Raw genomic sequence first — 20861 nt, 5'->3', positions numbered from 1 at the left:
TGAATGAATGAATTAATACTCATTTAAGTTGAGCAATGTTGTGTTTCATTAATTATAAATACTAAACAGCTGTATCACTCAACCATTGAAAAACTCATTAGTCTACCATGGCACTGAATGAAATCACGTAAATCTGTTTTATTTGATATAGTTAAGTCAGGGAGTACAGGATGTCATTCAGTAGTTATATTTCAATATTCAAATGTATATATGTTACATGAGATCCATCTGTAGATGTGGGGGAAAAAAACTAATTTGAGATAGGGGCATTAAAAGGTGCTTTAAAGTTTCATTTCTGAATCAATGAAAATTAAAGTGATTGTCCTTACCAAGTAATCTGCTGCTCATTTTGTTAAAAAAAAAAGGCCCCATTACAACTGAAAATATTCAGTCTACAACTTACATGGCAAAGAAAAGCAGACAATCAACTCAGACACTTGAAGCTTGTTGCATGGGAAATGACCAAATTAATTAATCAGTCATCAAAATGTCTGTCAATATACAGTATATATTTAATTTCTCTCTTCTTTCTCTGACAGGAGGAGGTTGGCAACTTATGCTGTACAACCATGAACTGAACGGACACAAAATGTTGAATGTTTTCTCACTACTTTCACCTCCATTCTCATGACGGCAGCAGGAAGATATGGGCATCCTAAGACTGGTAGCCAGAATCATGGGTAGGATCAGTACATTTAGGTCCTATCAGTTTGTGCTTCTCCTGGCCGCTGCGCTCGCTGTCGTAGCTTTTTACTACTTTGGCTCTGAGAAGCAGAACTTCTCCAGCACCACCAAGAGGATCAAGCAGACCCAGGCCAGCCACAACACCAACAGGAACGATGCGGACCTGACTCTGGACACCAGGCTCACAGGACACACGGCCGCATCCGAGGAGCACGGAGGAGGGGAAGGCCAAGAAGATGTAGGCGGAGGAGGAGAGAGCGAAGGACTCGGGTCGAGGAAAGAGGACAGTGAAGCTGCCGACCAACGCTACCACGCGCTCATGATGTTCACCAAGGTGGACAAGAGCCGCAGCCTGCAGGACAAGTTCAGGGTGGCCATGTTGTCTATGGTGAAGCACGGGCACTTTCTGGAAGGAGAAGTGTTGGTGCTTCATTTTGTGAGCGACCCGGCCAGCCGAGAACTGGGAGAGAGGATGCTGCAGGAATTCCTCCTCGATGCAACGTTTAAATATGAGGTACAGTAGGCTGTTCACAAAAAATGATCCCCTGGTTTCGAGTTTCAATTTAAAGCAGAAGTAAGCGATATTTTTGTGTTAATATAAGTCTTAAATAGTTATATCTTCCCACAGCAATCACTTACATAGAGTGTTTGGTCTGAAACACGGGTCTCTCAGTCACTCTGCTCTGCTCTGAGCCGAGGAGAAAACTTTTCTCATATCCTACAAGTTTTATCCAATGAGGAGAGAGAACGGCATGAAGGGCTGTGTGTGCAGCCAAGGGATGTGTGTGAATGTGGTGACGTAGGGGACTGCTAGTCTGGGGCCGTTGACTCGCTGTTTTGGTATAGGAAACAGATCCAGGGCGAGAGAGACGGGCCTTTCCGTCAAAATAAAAGCACCGAGCTAATAAAATGCGGTAAAACTCTTTAATTTAAGGAATATAATTTACAAGAAAGTCCCCGAGCCATCAAGTTAACATTTTGCTTTTATTGTATTACAAGTTAATGTTTATTTTATAAGTTTTATGTTGGTGAATACTTTTATTTTGGTGAATTTGGTGATTTCGGTTTCCGCTACAGACAGGAACCAGAATGCAGACGAAATTCGAGGTAACGGACACCAGGCTCTTCGCTTGTCTGAAGAGCCTGGTGATGCGAGGCTAGGGGACTGCTAACTCCATCGGCTGACAGGAAGTTATGGTGCGTTCAAGGCAGCCCGTAACTCGTGTTTTTCCGACCTGTGAAGTCGTACCAGTTCGATCTGGTACGACTTCACGGGTCGGAAGTTACGAGTGGCCGTTATAGTGACTTTCACAGGTAAAACAGGTCGGAAAAACACGAGTGGGTTGCCTGGAACGCTACAAAGTCGTAAGTCGTGACTTGAAGCTGTAATTTACGGTTTCAAAAGCCTGCCTGGAACGCAGCATTAGCCAAAACGACCGGATCGCTTACTTCTGCTTTAAAGGCAGATGAAAGGAAATTAACTTTGTGCTATGAACACACTTTTCACACTATTTGAACTGCTTGGTGCATAATGTGTCTTCACAACTGTGTCTGGCCTACCAGTGGCAGAGCAGGTGTTTGTTACAGTTCTCGACAGATTTCTTTAGTGGTTATTGCTTCAGCGTTAAACACCTTGGAATCTGATGAAAAAGAGCTAAAACAATTAGTTGAATTAGTCCAAGCTTCAGATATTTTTTCAGTCTGTTAACCATTTAAGTCATTTTTTAAGGCAAAACTGGCAAACATTCCCTAGTTTTTCCAGAATATTGCATAAAGTATCAAATTAAAAATCTGAGAACATTTTGAGTGAAGTGTTAAAAATAATTTCACATTTCAGTAACACTGGAATTTTTCTAAATCATTTTTGGCTTGTGACCCTTTTTTTTGTTTTGTTCTGTTTTTTTTTTTTTTAACATATCATCATGCGATTCATTTGTGAAATGTTTGTAGTGATTTAATTTGATATTATTTTAATTTTTCAACAGCTTGGCCAGCACTTACTTGCACCCTGACTCCTCAATCCAAATTACAAAGTGCTCCTCCTCAGAGAGACATGTTGGCTGTTAAAGTGGTTTAAAGATGAAACACACGGGGGCAGTGTTGACCTGCCAAACGCATCTCTTCCTGCCTGTGCTCCCTCAGCCAAACAGAAGATTTCTGTTGCTCTTCCTGTTACATGCCTGCCTTGTGTCTCCTCTTTTATATTCTTCACAGAGCACAAGATCACAGACTTGTTGAAAAATAGCTTATCCCTTCCTTAATCCTCCTCAGCAGCAGCCAGGCCTTTTCTCTCAGGAATGTCTAATCATCCACAACATCTGGTGTGGATGTTACATCTCTCCATTAGCTCAGACTGATCCCAGGCCTGCTGTGGACTGTTTAGATGTGTCTGACATGGGATGGCGAGGTGCTGTGGGGCGTTCTGCAGCAGTACAAAGTCTGTTGTATGTTGTGTTACAGGTTGTTGTGTTACCAGATAAGGTCTCTTTCTCAAAAATACTGTTCAAACCCGCATGGTGAGATTATCTCCCCACCCCCACCCCTCCCTTTAATGCATCACTCAGCCAAAAGTAATAATCAGTCTGTATAAAACTATGGACATCAGCCAAAATACAAAACCCATGTGTAGGACATGGATAGCACAAAATATTGGCAGTATTTGCAAGATGGTGGTATTTGATAGAATAAAAGAAATTTTTTTCATTTTGTAAGAGTGACACAAATACCTAAACACGTTTGCAGTGAGAAACACATTTTTGGTTATATCTGCTTTAGCCAGAAACATATCAGACGTATAATTTAGAAACTGTTACCGTAGAAATGTGGCATACATTTGTGAGAAGTACTGGATTAGTTAAAGCAGAAGTAAGCGATCCAGTCGTTTTTCTGACTTCTTGTCAGCCGATGGAGTTAGCAGCCCCTGCCCTCGTCATGGATCTATTGGTCCTCGTCCCTACGTCACCACATTCACGCGCATCCCTTGGCTGCACACACAGCCCTTTATGCCGTTCTCTCTCCTCATTGGATAAAGGTTGTAGGATACAAGGAAATAAAATAAAAGTTTTCTCCTCGGCTTACAGCAGAGCAGAGTGACTGAGAGACCCGTGTTTCGGACCAAACACTATGTAAGTGATTGCCGTCGGAAGATATAACTATTAAAGACTTATATTAACACAAATATTCCGCTTACTTCTGCTTTAATGAGAGTTTAAAAAAAATCTAATAATGGTGTACTGGACAGCAGTATCTCACTAGAGATATATTGGCATCTAATAAGCAAGAAGAAATTGCAGTATAGGAATGCAAAAGTTTTTACGAGTCATTATAAACAGTGTAACTTGTACATATCGGCCGCCAGAGAACAGGGATGGATTGATTTGTCGACTGTAAAATGTGCCACTGTGCACGTCTTGATCATAATATTTAGAAAAAATTAACACATAGTGTGTCTGTATTATGTGTTTATGTTTAATGAAATTATTTTTACTCAATTTATCGTTATTGGATTTTTCTTTTTTTTATAACTCGGTGGTCAAACTATCAATAAACAGCTTTGGGGCTGGCACTGGCCTTTCCCCTCCTCTCTCTCCTTCCTACTGGTCACTTTTAAACAAAGGCCCTAAGTGTCTTACCTAGCTAAAAGGAACATTTTTTACCATCTGTCCTGACGCACTGCAATATCTTATTATGTGTTGGCGTATGATCTGATGCCAATCCGTGATAAAATAGGCCAAAAATAGAAATGCTTTATCAGTCAAACAAGTTCTCATAACTCTTACATGAGTTTGTGCTTTTTTAAACCTCAGCAACATGCTCCAAATATTCAAACTGCGTCTGCTTTGTACCTTCTAACTGGAAACCAAATGTTTCAGTCGTTTCAGTCACTTTTAAAAATGGTTTGAAATCAGATGATGATGATGAAGATGGATCATGAAATAAAGTCCTGCCACCTCTGTCCGAGGTGACAGAGACTCCCCAGAGGCCGACACAGGCTGTGTGTGTATGAGCTTGTTGACACACTTGTCTTCTCATCTAGAGCGACATTCCTCTTACTTATTTAGGTTAAAGGGGTTATGCAAGAAGTTCACAGCAGCTGTAAATGCAGTGACCCTTCACAACAAACAGTCGTCAGAGTCACGCTGCCTAGAGGCTGTGCTCATTACTGCTCTGCTGACCATCTTTCCTGCAACTTAACAGTGTGCGCTCTTGTGCTAATGACTAATGAGCGCTGTGATACGATTCCCAGTTCATGAAAACTCTCTGAGGCCTTGAGATATTGTATGTGGATGGAGAATAGTTCCCATTCAACCTGTCACCAGACCGCCCCACTTATGTTTGTATAGCACCAACTCGCAACACAAGTTGTCACAAGGCAGTTTACAAAAAGAGTTTTACAAAAATTACTTTTTTTTTGTTTTATCCCCAAAGGGAAATTCATTTGTCTAGCAGCTCATCAAAAAGCCAGATAGGCACAAAGGATCCCCCTATATCTCTCGGTCCCGTAGACCTTTTTCTTTGTAATAGTATTTACTGAGACCCAACGTATCCCACCAAGAGCAAGAACACATGGCTACAGTGGCGAGAAAAAACTTCCTTTTTAACAGGCAGAAAGCAAACCTCAAGCAGAACCAGACTCAGGGTGGGCGGCCATCTGCCTCGACCGGATGTTGATGTGCACAAGCCCAAAAATAATAGTCATGGCTCTAATCTCCTTTGAAAGGTAGCTTTTTTTTTTTTTAAATGTTACACCCCCCAAAAATGAGTCTAAGAAATACAGAATTGAAAGTTAGAAGCACATGAAAGAGACATCTTAATATTTGTAATATTTTGGCATTAAACTGGAATATAAGACTGATATTAGACCTTTTTATGTGGAAAACACTTGGGAGCCACAACTGCAAGTCGGAACCAATTCTGTGTAAACTGCTGGTGCAGTTAAGTTTGAATCCTGAAATGCTTTCCATGTACTGTATATGATTAAGACACTTCACCTTTCAACAATGTGCACTTTGTTAAAGGGATAGTAGCATTTTTTTAAAGTGGGGTTGTATGATCTACAAATAGCCCCTAAGTACTTTAATTGCAGTAGAAGACTCTCTGCACTCCTCCCGTTAGCAACGCCAGCCCATAATAGCCCTGCCCAGAGATTTACAACATACAGTGTTGTGAATGGACCCAAAGAAACGGCCTAGTTTTGAGGGGCTGGAAAAAATTATATTATAGCGAACAATGGAACTGTATTTTTTTTTTCAGGTAAAACTTCTTTTAGGCCACGAAAATAGGCCGTTTCTTTGGGTCTGTTCACAACAATGTATGTTGTAAATCTCTGGGCAGGGCTATTATGGGCTGGCGTTGCTAACGGGAGGAGTGCAGAGAGTCTTCTACTGCAATTAAAGTACTTAGGGGCTATTTGTAGATCATACAACCCCACTTTAAAAAAAAAATGCTACTATCCCTTTAAAGTGTGTGTGTGAAGACTGAGTAGAGTTACCTAGCCATTAGTGTCCCCCAAGAGGAACAGCAGTGTATGTTAAAGGCCAGGGAGTAAAGGGTTAATACCTTCACCTCTTTAGGGAGATGCTCTGAAAATGTTGTCCTGCTAAGAGGACGAGCAGATGTCTTAGCTCCACTCAGTGAACTTTTATCTTCTTCTGTCATCTTTGTTAAGATCAAAAGATAATGTGCATTATTTTCACTGATTTGCTTAATGTTACTCAGAGGGAGAGAAATGTCTATAAACGTTAATACAGGTCTAAAGTTTCTCTATTTCTGCCTCTTGTACTCTCATTCAATAGAGATTATGTCGAGCGAGCCCTGCCACAGAAGTCAAAAAAGGAAATTTTGCTCAGTACTGGCATCGCTTCAAAAAGCACAGCAACGTGCCAACGACTGCCAAACATGTCCAGTCTCTCCAGTCAGTTTTGTGCAGCTGGTTTTGTTTGCGAGCTAATGATAATATTTGGCCACATAGACCAAATACCAGCAGTATCAGAATGATATAAAACATAACACAACAGTATTTACTTTATCACTGAATGAAAATGATGTTCAGCTTCTTGGCATTCGTCACTGTGTCCCAAAATCTGATCTGTGATGAATCAGAGAGGTAGGGTGTGGCGGGCCCATTGAAAAACAATGTGTTTTCATACACACTCTAAGTGGAAAGTAATATTCTATAAGAAAAGTATAAGCACCACACTCCTGTGAAGAGTACTATACTGTCCTGTTGTTGGTGTGGAGGGTATATGACCTTTGACAGAGTGAAACTTGGAAGGTAGTGAAGCAGGTCTGTGTAGGTCACATACCCCACTTCATTTACTTTAGTATGGCTTCAACAATGTCCTTAAGCTGTCAGTTTTCAATATAGTTGAATAGCCTTCAATCCTTCAACTTTTCGACTAATCTTCAATAATTCAGGAATATTTTCAACCAGTTCATGTACCGGTCCGGTACTGTATGTAGATTTATGAGCAGACCTGAACTTTTCCAACTCTTCAAAAAGCCCTTTGAGACAAACTGTTTGTAAAAACGGGCTATACAAATAAAATTGCCTTGCCTTGCCTTGCCTTCAACTGTTACACTTCATGCAGGATTTTGAACCTTTTCTTGTGTCTTTTTTTTTTTTTTTTTAACATTCCTTCTGCTTTTTATCCCTTTTTAAAACTATTCATCTATCATCTTTAAAGTTATACTTTTCAGCAATAGGTTCAGCCTGTTCAACATTGCTTCAGCAACTGTGTTTAGTCTTTAGCATTCACATGCTGTATCTTCAGGAAATGCTTTTTCTAGTTGAGGATTTGCCATCCTCATCTAACTTCTGTCCATAGTTATTTTGTTTAATGCTCTAATCTTTACTTTAACGACATACAACAGGTGGCCTCAGGTTTTAGGTTTAATTTCTTTTTTTTAAGGGGAGACCCCCCAGGTGAATAGGGAAAAAAAATTAAATGAACGATATCACCATGAAACTTCCCAAGTTTTTCACTGACATTAAGACAAATATTTTTTGTATTGCAAGTTTTGTCAAATTTTATGTTTAAATATGTAAATGAGGCAATATCTGATGAAATATGCGCTAATTTACATACATTTCCAGACCCGAAATCTGAAAAATGGATACAGCCTCTTTCAAAATTCTTGTTTCATTTTGTTGACATATTAGAGTCAGAAGTTTTTACGGAGGGGATTTTGGATATCTCTTTTTATTACTTTGTAAATGAGAAAATACTGTCACCAGCCCTAAAAAATCCAATTTCGCCATGTTTTTAGGAATAAAATGTTGTATAAATCAGGCTCTGAATGATATATCAACAATCCCCTCTGTAAAAACCTTCAGAATGTAGACAGGAATAAAACTGGAAGGTTTGGTGTCTGTAAGTGCTGCTGAAGTGGAGATTTTGGGTTCAGAGTCTGAGGAAAAACTCATTTTGAGAAAACAGCCTTTAAAGACTTGTACTGTAAAATTCCATAGATTGTTAATGTAAATCATACTTTTACGATTGGTTGCGGATACGGAGAAGATGACAATTTTTGAAGCCTACATCATTGTTCAGGAGAGAGGGAGCTTTACAGTGATACCTGACATGACATGGGTCAGACAACAAGCACAGCACAGTATGTCACAGTAGCTGTTAACTTTTGGCAAATTTAGGAGAAATCTACCGACAAAAGAGGCAATGTGGATTTTCTACCAATTCGTTTGACTTTTATGAAAGAATACATGTTAAGGAAGAAAAATAGCCAAAAATCTCAAAATTGATCAGTACGAAAAAAACAGTGTTTTTGCCTGGGGTGTCTAGCCTTAAATTCTAAATATAGAAACATGAAACCCTGGTGTTCAACAGTTGTTGTCGTTCTGGTCAAGGATGTGTAATACTTCTGACATAAAAAGGTGAAACACAAAGTCAGGGTTGAATATAAGCAAACCAAAGCAACTATCACAAAATATCATAAATGCATTGGAATCTGAATGGGTTCATTGCAGGCCCAGATGGTGAGTATTACGCTATGTATGAGGCCATTACAAATATCACCTCTCCTGACCATGGCAGTGAATTTATGTGCCATTAAATGACATTACCATCAGCACTGATTTACATGGGCTTATCTTAATCAGTCAAGTATGTTTGTGCATCGTGGCGCATGGGTTTGGTTACATACAGTCGCCATATTGTCCAGGTCTTATATGAAGCCTCCAACATTCACTGATGTCAGGCTAAGCTTACAACTCAGTGAAAAACCTCAGTGTCCTCAGGAAACATAGTTTTCACCGGATCTGAGTCATATTTAATTTTTCTCCGATGTGAAAGCTTTAATGATAATCAGTGCTTACTGTATTTTTTTAAATCCTCTTTTAGTAATCTGTTGATATATCTACTGTCCTGCAGAAACCGCTGCCTCACAGATGCTTTGGGGGTTTTAATTTCGCTCAAGCAGCATTGAGCCAGGAAACTTGGACACAAGGCAACAAATTTAAACCCGACCAAAATCACAGACTCACAGTCGAATTAAAAAATATCGTTCCTCCGCAGGTTATTGTACTGACGTGATTTCATTGTGTTAATTTTCCACACAGGTGCTGTTTCATGACGTGGTGGCTCTCACCCAGAAGCTCTTCCCCATCGTGGAGGCCATGCAGAAGCACTTCAGTGCAGGCTCTGGTGCTTATTACAGCGATGCCATCTTCTTCCTGTCTGTGGCCATGCATCACATCATGCCTGAAAGTAAGAAAAGCAAGTCTTTGTTGCAGTTACTCACTGTAGAATAATAATAAAATCCTTACAGCTCCGGCTGGCTGGAATATTGTATTGTATCATCTATGAAGAGTCGAAAGGAAAATGTTGCAGCACATTGTCTCTCCCAAGTTTTGAGATGTGTCGTCTGAGATGTCTTTCCCCCGCACCAAAGCACAAGCACAAGAGTGAAAGCACTCTGAATTTAGAAAGATGCCACTGATGGGCTAATACAGTATTTTTAGAGTCATAGTCCTAGAGATGAATATTTAGATGTAGACAAAGCAAACATACGAACAAAGATTGCAGTTGTTGTTGATCCCATGTTTTCATATTTAGTATTATTGCTACCGTGATCTACAGTAATTGTTTTTGATTGTGCAGTCTGTAATTTTAATGTTTCTCTACTCTGCACACAGAACATCACAAGAGGCAAAATTTGTCATTTATAAAAAAAATGGACTTTCATTGGATTTTCACTCTAATTTCAGAATTGTCCCCTGAATCAAAAGTCTAAGCATCATGTCTAATAAAAAAAATCGACATAATCATATATATATATATTTTTTTTTTTTTAACCTTTATTTAACCAGGCAGAATCAATTAAGAACAAGTTCTTATTTACAATGATGGCCTGACAAGAGGCATAAGCTTCTTGAGGGCGAGGGGGGTTGAAAAGATAGGTTAAAAGACAATAGCACAACTATACAAACATTCAGCAGAAAACAAGGCATAAAAGTTAGTAACAAGGATATTCAAGCATAAAAAGACAAGATTTTTACAAGCATAAAAAGAGTGAATGTCTGTTACAGATATTACAGGATTCTTTAGAGAGCAGTGTGTCACAGAAAGTGGCCGAGGCCGACGGCGGCAGGTATGGGCATGCAACAAGCAGAAAACTGAGGAAAAGGGTTAAATAGTAAATAGTTAAATAGTAGGGAAGCAGCTGCAAGAATGTGTAAAAAGGTGTGAGATGGCGTCTTTGAAGGCCAGGATGGAGATGAAGTTAATCCAGTTTAAGGTGTTTTTGTAATGCATTCCAGTCAGAGACAGCAGCTGACTGGAAAGATGCGAGGCCGGATGTAGATGTTGCCTTTTGTGGCTTAAAACACTGTATTTTGCTTTGATTCTCTGGCAGACGGTCTCTTAAATTCACTCAGTGACTCTCTTCTCTGTTCCGGCTCTGCTATGGCACAGCGGGGAGCGGCATTATGGGCAGGTATCTAAGAGACACGTGGCACACTGCAGAGGCCCTGGGGAGTTAGGAAGGGCGGATGTGTTCTGTCACCGCTGCCCACATTAGTGCCCCCTGTGCTGGCGCTGACCGATGGCAGCCGTTCTCCTCTGTTGTTCACGTTGGTTCGCGTCAGTGGGTGTGTGCAGCATGTGGCATCAATCCACAGATGAACCAAACCATTAGGCCTTCCGGTTTGAATCAATAAGACTGCACAGTCAGGCACACACATGAAACCTGAGGCGTCTGTCTTGACAATCAGACAGGCAAATGCCATTTTAACAGATAGTTCTCATGTGCTGAATAGTGAATATACTCTCCTGAACTCTGGAAAGAGATATAGGCTTCCTTTGTGCAGGCACAATCGATACAAACATTCCTTTGTGCCTGTATCAACCAAGCTTCTCAACAGCAGGAAATGATTGCGATGTTTCTGTATACGAACATAGGCTATGTGTATAGTAGTTTGTATGAGTCAAATTATGGACATATGTGAGTGAATGGATTAATGTATGCTTGAGGTTATGTGATGCTGATATGAATGTATATTTATGATTACAGTTAGTGTAGCAGTGTGAATGCATGTGAATGACGTTCACATCAGCTTGCTGCATGTGCAGGATTGTCCAGTGTGGTCTGTTTACTCCACCAGTCTTTTAACTTGATGTTCTTTTTGCACTGTAGCCTATGTGTTTTTTTTTATGTATGCAACATGTTCCCTGTCTCCGCGACGAATTTCTCCCTGGTGGAGACCAATAAACTAACCTAACCTAGACAGCAGGGCAGCATCCCACTGAAGTTTTAAAGTGTAACTCTGCCCAAACAGCAACATACAGTGCAGAATCAGATACATTTGCCAACCCACAACTTAATTTTTTTCAATTTCCACCAGTTTTCCACCAAAAAAAAAATATTGTGTCCATGCAACCTGGATTTGACAACCCCTGTGTTCAAATCCAGGTTTTTCTTAAGGTTTTCTACAAAACATCAAAATATGTAGAAGATAATTTAGGCAGTAGAAGGAGAAAATTGTGAAGAGAAAGATAAATGCGTTAAGGCTAAAAGGATTTGACATATTGTCGAAGCGGCACTGAGTGTTTTGTGTAACGGCTGAACAGGAGTTGTGTGTCTCACGTTGCTCCCCTAAAGTGCTTATTGATCAATCACATGTGCCACACGTCTGCTCTGTGTAACCAAGTGGTCACGCATTTCTATTTAAAGCATGCTTTCATGTAGGAAGGGCATAATGTGCTTGTCTTTAACAGAGAGTGGAGAGAGACGTGACACACAAATGTGAACCCATGCTCGTTTCTGACTTGTGGTGTGAGCGGTGTGGCGATGTCAGCAGGTTTAATGTGGTTTAATGGAGACGTACAGAAAGAGTCAGGACTTTGGATTCAGTGTTAAAAGAGTTACACTTATATGTTGCTCAAAATTACAAGGACAGGTCAATTTGTCAGTACTCAGCATTTCTACATAAAGGTGAGGTGATCAACATGCGGTGCTTTTGTACATGCTACTGCCACAAGATTTTTCTCATAATAACAAATGTATCACAACACAAATATTTCTGCTATGTAGCATCACAATGTCTGATGGTGAAATTACATTTTTACAAGGTAATAATCAACCATTTACCTTTATAGGTTGCATAAAGTTGAAATGAAACTGTTAGAGCCAGAGAGCAAGGAAATAAATAAATAAGTAATCATGAAAAATAAGAAAAAAAGAAAATGTTTTTGCGCGTTAATAGAATCGCAAGACAATAGGTGCCAGTGTATGAATGAAAATTAGAAGGAAAATTTGTTCTTTTATCCATGTCATGTGGTCTTCATCAGCAAATGGACGTGTGGCGTCTGATGGAGACAGGGCCGTTGCTAGGAATTCTGGGCCCCCTTAAAGAATACTAAAGTGGGCCCCTCCCCCTAACTTTTCCTTTTTTTTTCTTAGACTACGTATGTATTATCGTTTTTTATTTAGCCTTCTTTGTTTTGATGCTAATGCAGCATTACACTGCAAAAACTCAAGTATCTTAGCAAGAATATTTGTCTTATTTCTAGTCAAAATGTAATTTCTAGTCAAAACAAATCTCATTCTACTTAAAATAAGACACATCATATTAAAAGTAGCTTGTTTTTAGACACTTTTTTACTGCTTTCAAGCATATTTTCACTTGGAATAAGTAAAAAAAAATCTGATAGTGGAGCAAGTTTTTCTTCCTTATTACAAGCACAAAAAACTTACTTTCACTGGCAGATTTTTCTATTTATTGTGAATTTAAGTGAAAATGATCTAAAAACAAGTTAATTTTTAGGTAATGAGTCTTATTTTAAGTGGAAAGAGATTAGTTTTGACTAGAAATGAGACATTTGGACAAGAAATAAGACAAATATTCTTGGAAAGATGTTGAGTTTTTACAGTGTACTATGAGTAATTAGTCAGGGTCTTACGCAGAATAAATCAGTCATACAAAGATTAGACTACTGGGGTTTTTTATGGGCCCCACTGGGCGCTGGGCCCCTAGAGTTATCATCACCTTTCTCCCCTATACAACGGCCCTGGATGGAGACCACAAAATGTGGTTGAAAGCTCCAGAGCAGCCAAATAAGTGGACTTTGACAAGATCAATTTGTAAAAATGTTTGGCAGGATTTCATAACCTACTGACTAATAATGAAAGCATTCATGTAGAAAGAAAATGACTGTTGGAAACTTGTTCTAATTAACGTTCCTAAGAAACACCTTAGTCTTAGTTAGGGGAGAGGAGCTGTATGTTTTAGATCCTCTCTAGAGGTCTCAGCATGCTGGGACACGAGTCTCTTCATCAACCTTGACTTGTATTTTCCACCTAAGGTAGAAATGACGCTACTAATGCTATTGTGTGAATTGCTTCACTAAAATGAGAAAGGTGTTACCTTGAGGGTAGGAGAGCTGATCCGTTTGCTGTCAGGCAAAGTTTACGACAAATATGTAGATTTATTTCAGTAGGTTTAAGGTTCAAAAACGTAATTTTCCTCTGGACAGTAACACCCAGCCAGCTCCCATCAGAGGCGGGAGAAATTTCAAGACCAAACAGAGAAAACATCTTTTCATGCTTTAGTGATAACGTTAGAATTATAATCATTTTAGCCGTTTCAATCTATGATGCGTTGCAACTTTCAACTTAAGTAAACATTGCTGCTGTGATTATACCTCCCATCCTGTTTCTCTGGAGCTAACAGCATAAAGCTAATAACTCCTGGATGTATTGATATAAAACAACAGGCCAGGGTTTAACGTGACTGGAATGGTGGAGCGGATCGAACCGGAGCTGAATCTAAATGTACTGACGGCTGCTCAGTAACACAGCTCAGGTCCACACAGGTCTGATGTGGATTTTGATCTAGAGAAATGACTTTCGCACACATACGTGGGTGTTTTATACATCACTTGTGCAGAAACTGTAGACATGTAGATTCAAATCTATTGCGCAAAAGCATGCAGCAGATATCTCAATCCACAGTGTGACAATGAACATGACCCCAAATGTGAAGCCTGAGTCACAGAGAAGTGTCCTCGGCGACAAGAAGAACAAAGAGTCCTGCAACAGATGGACTGGCCCCCACAGAGCCCTGATCTCATGGAGTCATTCTGTGATCACATGAAGACAAACAAGACGCAGACACAGCCCATAATCACAGACGAACTGTGACAAGGTTTCCAAGAAGCTTGGAGCAACCTGTCTGTGAAGTAGCGTGAAGGCAAATCACCGTCACACCATATATTCTGCCCTGCTAAGCCAGACCGCAGTAACGTGAAAATTCCAAATTGAGTTTTTTGTGAAATTGAACTCTGCCTCTTTTCCCCTGCACTTCAGCTGCAGTTACTGCGTTCTAGCCAGTTACGGTAGCTAGCTAATGGTGCGTTCCAGGCAGGCTTTTTATAACCCGTAAGTCACGACTTCAAGTCACCAGTTACGAGTTTGTAGTGTTCCAGGCAAGTTACGAGTTACGAACTGGGAACTGGGAGTAGATCGATCTAGTACGAGTTCAGGTGGGAAGTTACGAGTTTGACTGTACGTTAACGGGGTAACCATAGGAACAGGTCGGAAAAATACGAGTTGCCTGGAAGTGGAACGCACCATAACATTAGCTTCGGCAGGTTAGCACAAGCACATAGGCTAACACTTTAGCTAAACACTGGACATTAAATGTTAGCTCACTAAAGTTTGTACTGTCAAATTATTAATCATTTTTGAGGTGGCCAAAGTTAGTAATTAAGTAATGAAAGCTGGAAGAAAACAACAACATTGTAGTTACTGCACTTTGCCTCAGCATTACCTGTCTTATCTTTTTAAGGAAATCTGGCAGCAGAGCGCAGTAACTGCTTTTTAGGGGTAAAATATGTGGTCATATATTTAATTGCATGAATATTACTAAATGAAAACCTGTCAAATCTGTGTATTTTCACTAATCTACCTACAACACATTTGGAAGGCAAATCAAAAAACTTTAAAGCCATTTTTCTCAGTTTCACTGTTTGCGTAGTTACTGCGGTCTGGCTTAGTAGGGCAGAATTGATTTCTTTGTTTACTGCACTTTATGTGGAGTTAAATTCTGTGTATTATATTCAAAAACCTACAATATTACCATGAAGGCTACAGTAGTCTACCTCAGACAGCGACAGATATCTGAGATATTCTCATCCTCAAAGTGAACCGATCATGCTGGTGTTGCTGATTAATTTTTGCAAATCCTGTGCAGGCTCAAAAAGTCAATGTCCCTTGCACAGTGTCCTGACAGGCTGTGTAGTGAAAGCAGCATGTTGGCGCAGCAGCAGCTTCAGTCATCTACACAGGAGGCCTTCACATACACAACTACAGAGTTGTAGGTTAGGTCATTGTTCATTGTGCAACTCCAAACTTGTATTGTAGTCCAGCAAAACTACTGTAGCAAAGTGATGAAAACTAGTCTTGTTACTTGAAAAAAACTATTTTCGCTTTGTTTTTGCGAAATAAGCTGAAAATCTCTGTAATTTAAAAAAAAAAATTGTGAAAATGTGTTTGAAGGGTTTTTTAAATCCTGTTTTAATTTATTTTGTATTTTTATTTACTCATGAAAGCTCAAAAAAATTAAGTTTAGTTGTGTTTTTTGTGTTCTCATCGCTTTCCATTTGTGGAAGCATTCTCAACTGTTTGTCCCAGAGTAGCTATAGATGGTTTTCTAAGGGGAAACTAATGATTGTGAAAATACATTTTAGGTGATCACCTTCTAAAAAAAAGATCCCGTGTGTTTTCCAGTGAGTGTCGGTAAAAGCAGAAAACACTGACCCTTACAAAGAGGCTGTAAGTGATCACATCAAGGCTGATATAAGGGCTTAATGAGGTTGACCTACTTTCTGTGACGTTAGATAACAACGTATCTGTTGTTTCACTTGAGGTTTAGTCAATTACAAACGTCCCATCTGACTGTGGCCTCGGGCGAGATCAATGCCATCCTAATGACGTTAGTCGGGCAATATATTTACAACACCCACACACCTGATTTTAACCTCCGTCATTTCTGTTTATTCATTGATTCAATAGCTGTTGTTGTATACACGGAAAAAAAGGACTTAATTACCCATATACAATTCATTCGGCTGCTTGTTTGCCCTAGCAGGCTCCTACGTCCGGGTTGATTTGTCCTATTTAATTTAGTTCCCCATGTTTGATCTCCTCATGTCCTTTATCATCTAGGATGTGACAGTTAAGGCGAAGGTTAAAGGTAAATCCCAGTTTCATTTCCAAATCATTGAAAATGAGCTTTAGCTTCATATATGAATTATATTTATACTTCAAGAAAACCGACATGTTTGTAAACAGAGCTGTAATACAGAGTCTCACGCGAGAGTCAAGTTGATGCACTCAATGGGTCTCATTCATGAAACGTGAGCAGCACGGATTTGTGTGGATTTCCGCATTCATCAATCTTTTAGTAGTGCAGATTTTTTCGTAGCTACTCACAAAATCTACACCTGCTCCGGACTGTGTGTAGCGCTTGTGTAAATGTAGGAATGCAAATAAATACTGCTTGTCACTAGCTGGGTTTCCATCCAAGTCGTATCGAATTTAAAAGCGGATTTTGTGAAAATGCGCAAAAAGCAAAGCGAATTTATGCCCGTTTCCATTCATTAGTGTTTTGCGATTAGGAGGAGTGCGCCGTGAGATTACGTCATAAGAGAGCGTGAATGTATCCAACAGTTGACACTCAGCTGACACTCAACATCATGGACAATTTACGTACTTTCCGGACTATAGACTCACCTGTATAATCCGCACCAGCTACATTTTAAAAGAAAATACATATACCGTATAGGCCGCACTTGAATATAAGCTGCAGGTTTTCATGTTGTAACATGAGATATTTACACAGAAAGACAGTAGGAACTGTGACAGTCTGCTCGCTTTTCCGCTGTTTTGGTTATGCTCCTCTCCTCCATGTGCATCTGTTTACATACAAAGCCGGTGAAAAATCAATAAGTTACATAACGATGTTACGGCGTGTGTTTGTGTAGTCTTAACCGTCATAAACAAAAGATTATGGGTTACGGAGCGCGTTTGTGTCGCGGGGTGCAGAGACGAGAGCTGGGAGACCGGGGCGTCGCTGGGTGAAGTCCAGCAGCTTCACCCACAAACTCTGCCTCAATTCGCATAATCTGTTTCCATCACAAAAACTCGCATTTCCTTTATTCGATACGCTGACAAATCCACCCCCTCCAAGCGTATAAACTTTTATGCGCATTTACTGCCTTTATTCGAATTTCTGGCGTTTCCATTCAAGTATTTATGCGCATTTTCACAAAATGCGCATAAGAAAAGGTGGATGGAAACCCAACTATAGTTGAAAATTACAATTTTAATCCGTATTACTCTATGTTCAAAATACGCCGACGCCTTTGAAACACGTAATTTAAACATGACAAACAATTAGAAATATTTGGAGAGAGAGACGTTTTAGGGATCGGACACGCACAAACACGTCGAGGCTCCATCTTATGATGAAAATAATCTGATATAAAACCGGAAAAAACTTTTTTGTGTTGCTACAGTACACGCTCGGTGGGCGCACACTTCACCCTGCGCAACAGCGCAGTCGGCACCGGTTTGGATGGAGCTGTGACAGACGGCTGGTGCTTCTGTAACAATATAACCTGCCTATATAACTTCATGTGTTCCCGCTGCTGGCTGCTGTAGTTCTGTAGTAGTGTTTCATGTTTCATATTGAACTATTCTGGCTTTACTTCTTAAACGGTTCTTTAATAAACCAATGATACTTAATTCACTAAATCTGTTTCTTCCCTCCAGCCTTTGACCTGTCCCAGTCACACCACTACTAACAGAAGAGAATTAAATATTTTTTCTGGACTCCACTTCACCCAAAATGACTTTGATCCGCAATCTCTCTCTTTTTTTCTCTCTCTCCCGCTTTCCTTGATTGCGTCATGGCTGCAGGTGAACAGGATGCACCTACCTCCTAATATGGTGGTCAGGATCTCCTTATATGGCTATTCATGTATGGAGATCTATGCTAATTGCTGATCACCGGGGGCGTGTTGTTAGTTTACGATGGGTTGGCATTCATCATCTTACACACGTGTTTACGATCAAATCTGAGTTTCCCGCACCGTTCGTGAATCCGGAGTAGAGTTTTAGTAGAGTGAGCTTTTATGTGCAAATCTACACACAGATTTACTCACGTTTCATGAATGAGACCCAGTATGTTTACATGTAGAATAAACAATATCCAGACTTACTGTTACTGCTACAAAAACGTTGTGCATCCGAGTTGATTTTCCTTTGTTGATAAAACAAACGGGAGCGCTTCAGACGACCTGTAAACATAGTTAGCCGTCACCTTGACTCTCATGCGAGACTTCGTATTACAGCTCCGTTTACAAACATGTCCTCTTTCTTGAAGTAAACAAACCCCTCGGTGTCTGTTTGAATTGCCATCTGATGTTGTCTGTGAAAAAAAAATGCATTTTTGTGGGATGTAAATAGCCTAAAAAGCCTAAGATCCATCCACTCCCATTATACACTGTTGTGGTGATGTGGGGACCCACAGAAGTACTGCAAAACAGGAGCAATTAAAAAGAAAATATTCAGATTCATTCTTTTAGACCTAAAATATTAGGAAATTATAGCCCCAGGTTAAATTTGTCTGGAATTGCCCTTTAAGTGTCATTGAGTTAAAAAAACAGCAACAACAAACAACAGCCTCATGCATAACAGCTCTAAATAATTTGCAAAATGTATACTGTGACTAATATGGTGTAAATCTGTTGAAAAACTCAAGCAATTTAGTTTGAAGCTCTTAAATGTATGACCCATATACAGTACAGAGCTGTGCACCTCTTATCAACATTTGGCACGGCAGCACTACAGAGAAACATTTGTCTGAAAAGGAAGTTCTGTTTCACAAAAGTTGTGTTCCCCTGATTTCTCTATCCTCATGCTGACAAGAAATGATGGAGGAGGAACAAATGCACGTCAGGGAAGCAAGGATTCAAATTAGAAAAGGACCTTCATTCAAGCTGTTGAGCGTAAATATTAAAGGGATAGTAGCATTTTTTTAAAAGTGGGGTTGTATGATCTACAAATAGCCCCTAAGTACTTTAATTGCAGTAGACTCTCTAGTGCTCTCTGCACTCCTCCCGTTAGCAACGCCAGCCCATAGCCCTGCCCAGATATTTACAACATACATTGTTGTGAATGGACCCAAAGAAACGGCCTATTTTCGCGGCCTAAAAGAGGTTTTACCTGCACTGTAACCCTTTTCTGTAAATTTACAGTAAAATCTGAGCAGTATTTTACTGTAAAACTGTTATACAGTATCATACTGTAAACTGCAATGCAATCTGGGAGAAAAAAATGTGATTACAGCACTTTAAGAGAAGGCCCTTTTTTTTACAGGATTACTGTAAACAGCAGAGCATTGTGGGAAGGTGAAAAGTGTGGGAAAAATAAATTTGAAAATCAACAGTTGACAGTTTTTTTTGCAGCTTGTGTGTGAGCAGTCACAGGAAGGCTACCTGCTCACCTCTGATGTCTGGAGCTGTCCACTGAGTAAGTTCACATAAATTTATCTTTTTTTCCGGACTTAGGAGAAGGTTTGGATTTTTTTTTCAGTTGAATTTTCTGTCATTTAGAACCGTGTTTGGACAAAGTTGTTGAATCTTTTCATTTTCAGTTAGCTAGCTCAATTTTCATTCAAGCTTAGCTGAAATTATAGAGCATAGCATTGTGTAAGTTAACCCTGTTTAAACAACACGATTTTACTGGCAGAACTGGTCTAACTTATGCCTGGAGTAGCTAACGTTAGCACGAATAGCCTGCAGGTATTTTTCGTACTCGTTTAAAAAATAGAAAAAATCTCCACAGAAAAATCTCTGTGAAGAGGCAAAACTAACTGAAAAAAGATCGCCTCCGGAGCATGCATTTCATGCAGGCGCGCTGTCCGCTGTGTCAGTGCTGAAATTTGAATGACAGCACTGCTCGTGAGAGAGACAGTGACATTTTTTTTATTTAGTCCTTGACTTTGACTTTTTTTTTCTCCACCGGTTTCTGCACGTGGGTCCTCTGGCTTCTGCCACAAGTTGCAGCTGACCTAACAATAGAACGGTGCTACACTGAACAGGATTTTTCTTTTTAATTATTACGGTATTATTATTACTCCACTTTTTTAGCCGTTTAAAAATATATCTGTTTATGTTGGTGAAATCGCCGTGATGAGAAAAAACGTTGTTAAGAGTAACGGATAATCCATGTACTGATGCAACATTTTTCTCATTCTAGAGCCTGTGTCCATTCTGCAAGGCAGACGTCCGCTTTCAAGCAGTTCCTCGTCATCTCCTCGCCGTGTCCGTGAGTTCGAGTGGCCAGAAAAATGTACGTTTAGTCCAGGCATTTGTCCTGGCTGTTTTCTGCATTTCCTATATTACGGGATTATTAAAACAATTTGATGTTCCTGCCTCACAAATACAAATTGTCAGTGAGTTACCAAATGTCATTATGCACTGTAACTGAAATACATTTTTATTGCAATAAATATTTGAATTGAAAAATGAATACTGTCTTGCTGTCATTTCTTTATTGTTATTATTATTATTATTATTATTATTATTATTATTATTATTATTATTATTATTATTATTATTATTATCATTAGTAGTAGTAGTAGTAGTAGTAGTAGT

General features: G+C 39.6%; 1 protein-coding gene across 1 annotated transcript in view; it reads left to right on the top strand.

Moving 5' to 3' along the window:
- Nucleotides 1-540: 540 nt before the first annotated feature.
- Nucleotides 541-20861, top strand: part of xxylt1 (xyloside xylosyltransferase 1) — a 40178-nt gene continuing 19857 nt past the window's right edge. The window contains exons 1-2 of the mRNA XM_085774425.1: nt 541-1198; nt 9260-9407. Of these exons, the coding sequence (XP_085630551.1) occupies nt 647-1198; nt 9260-9407 (700 nt within the window). The 5' untranslated portion in view covers nt 541-646. The remainder of the gene's footprint in view (nt 1199-9259; nt 9408-20861) is intronic.

This window comes from Trachurus japonicus, chromosome 4 (genome assembly GCF_045865225.1).
Source record: "Trachurus japonicus isolate A0001 chromosome 4, Traja_1.0".
NCBI lineage: Eukaryota > Metazoa > Chordata > Actinopteri > Carangiformes > Carangidae > Trachurus > Trachurus japonicus.
The sequence above is the reverse complement of the archived record's forward strand: the minus strand, read 5'-3'. Positions and strand labels throughout refer to the sequence as shown.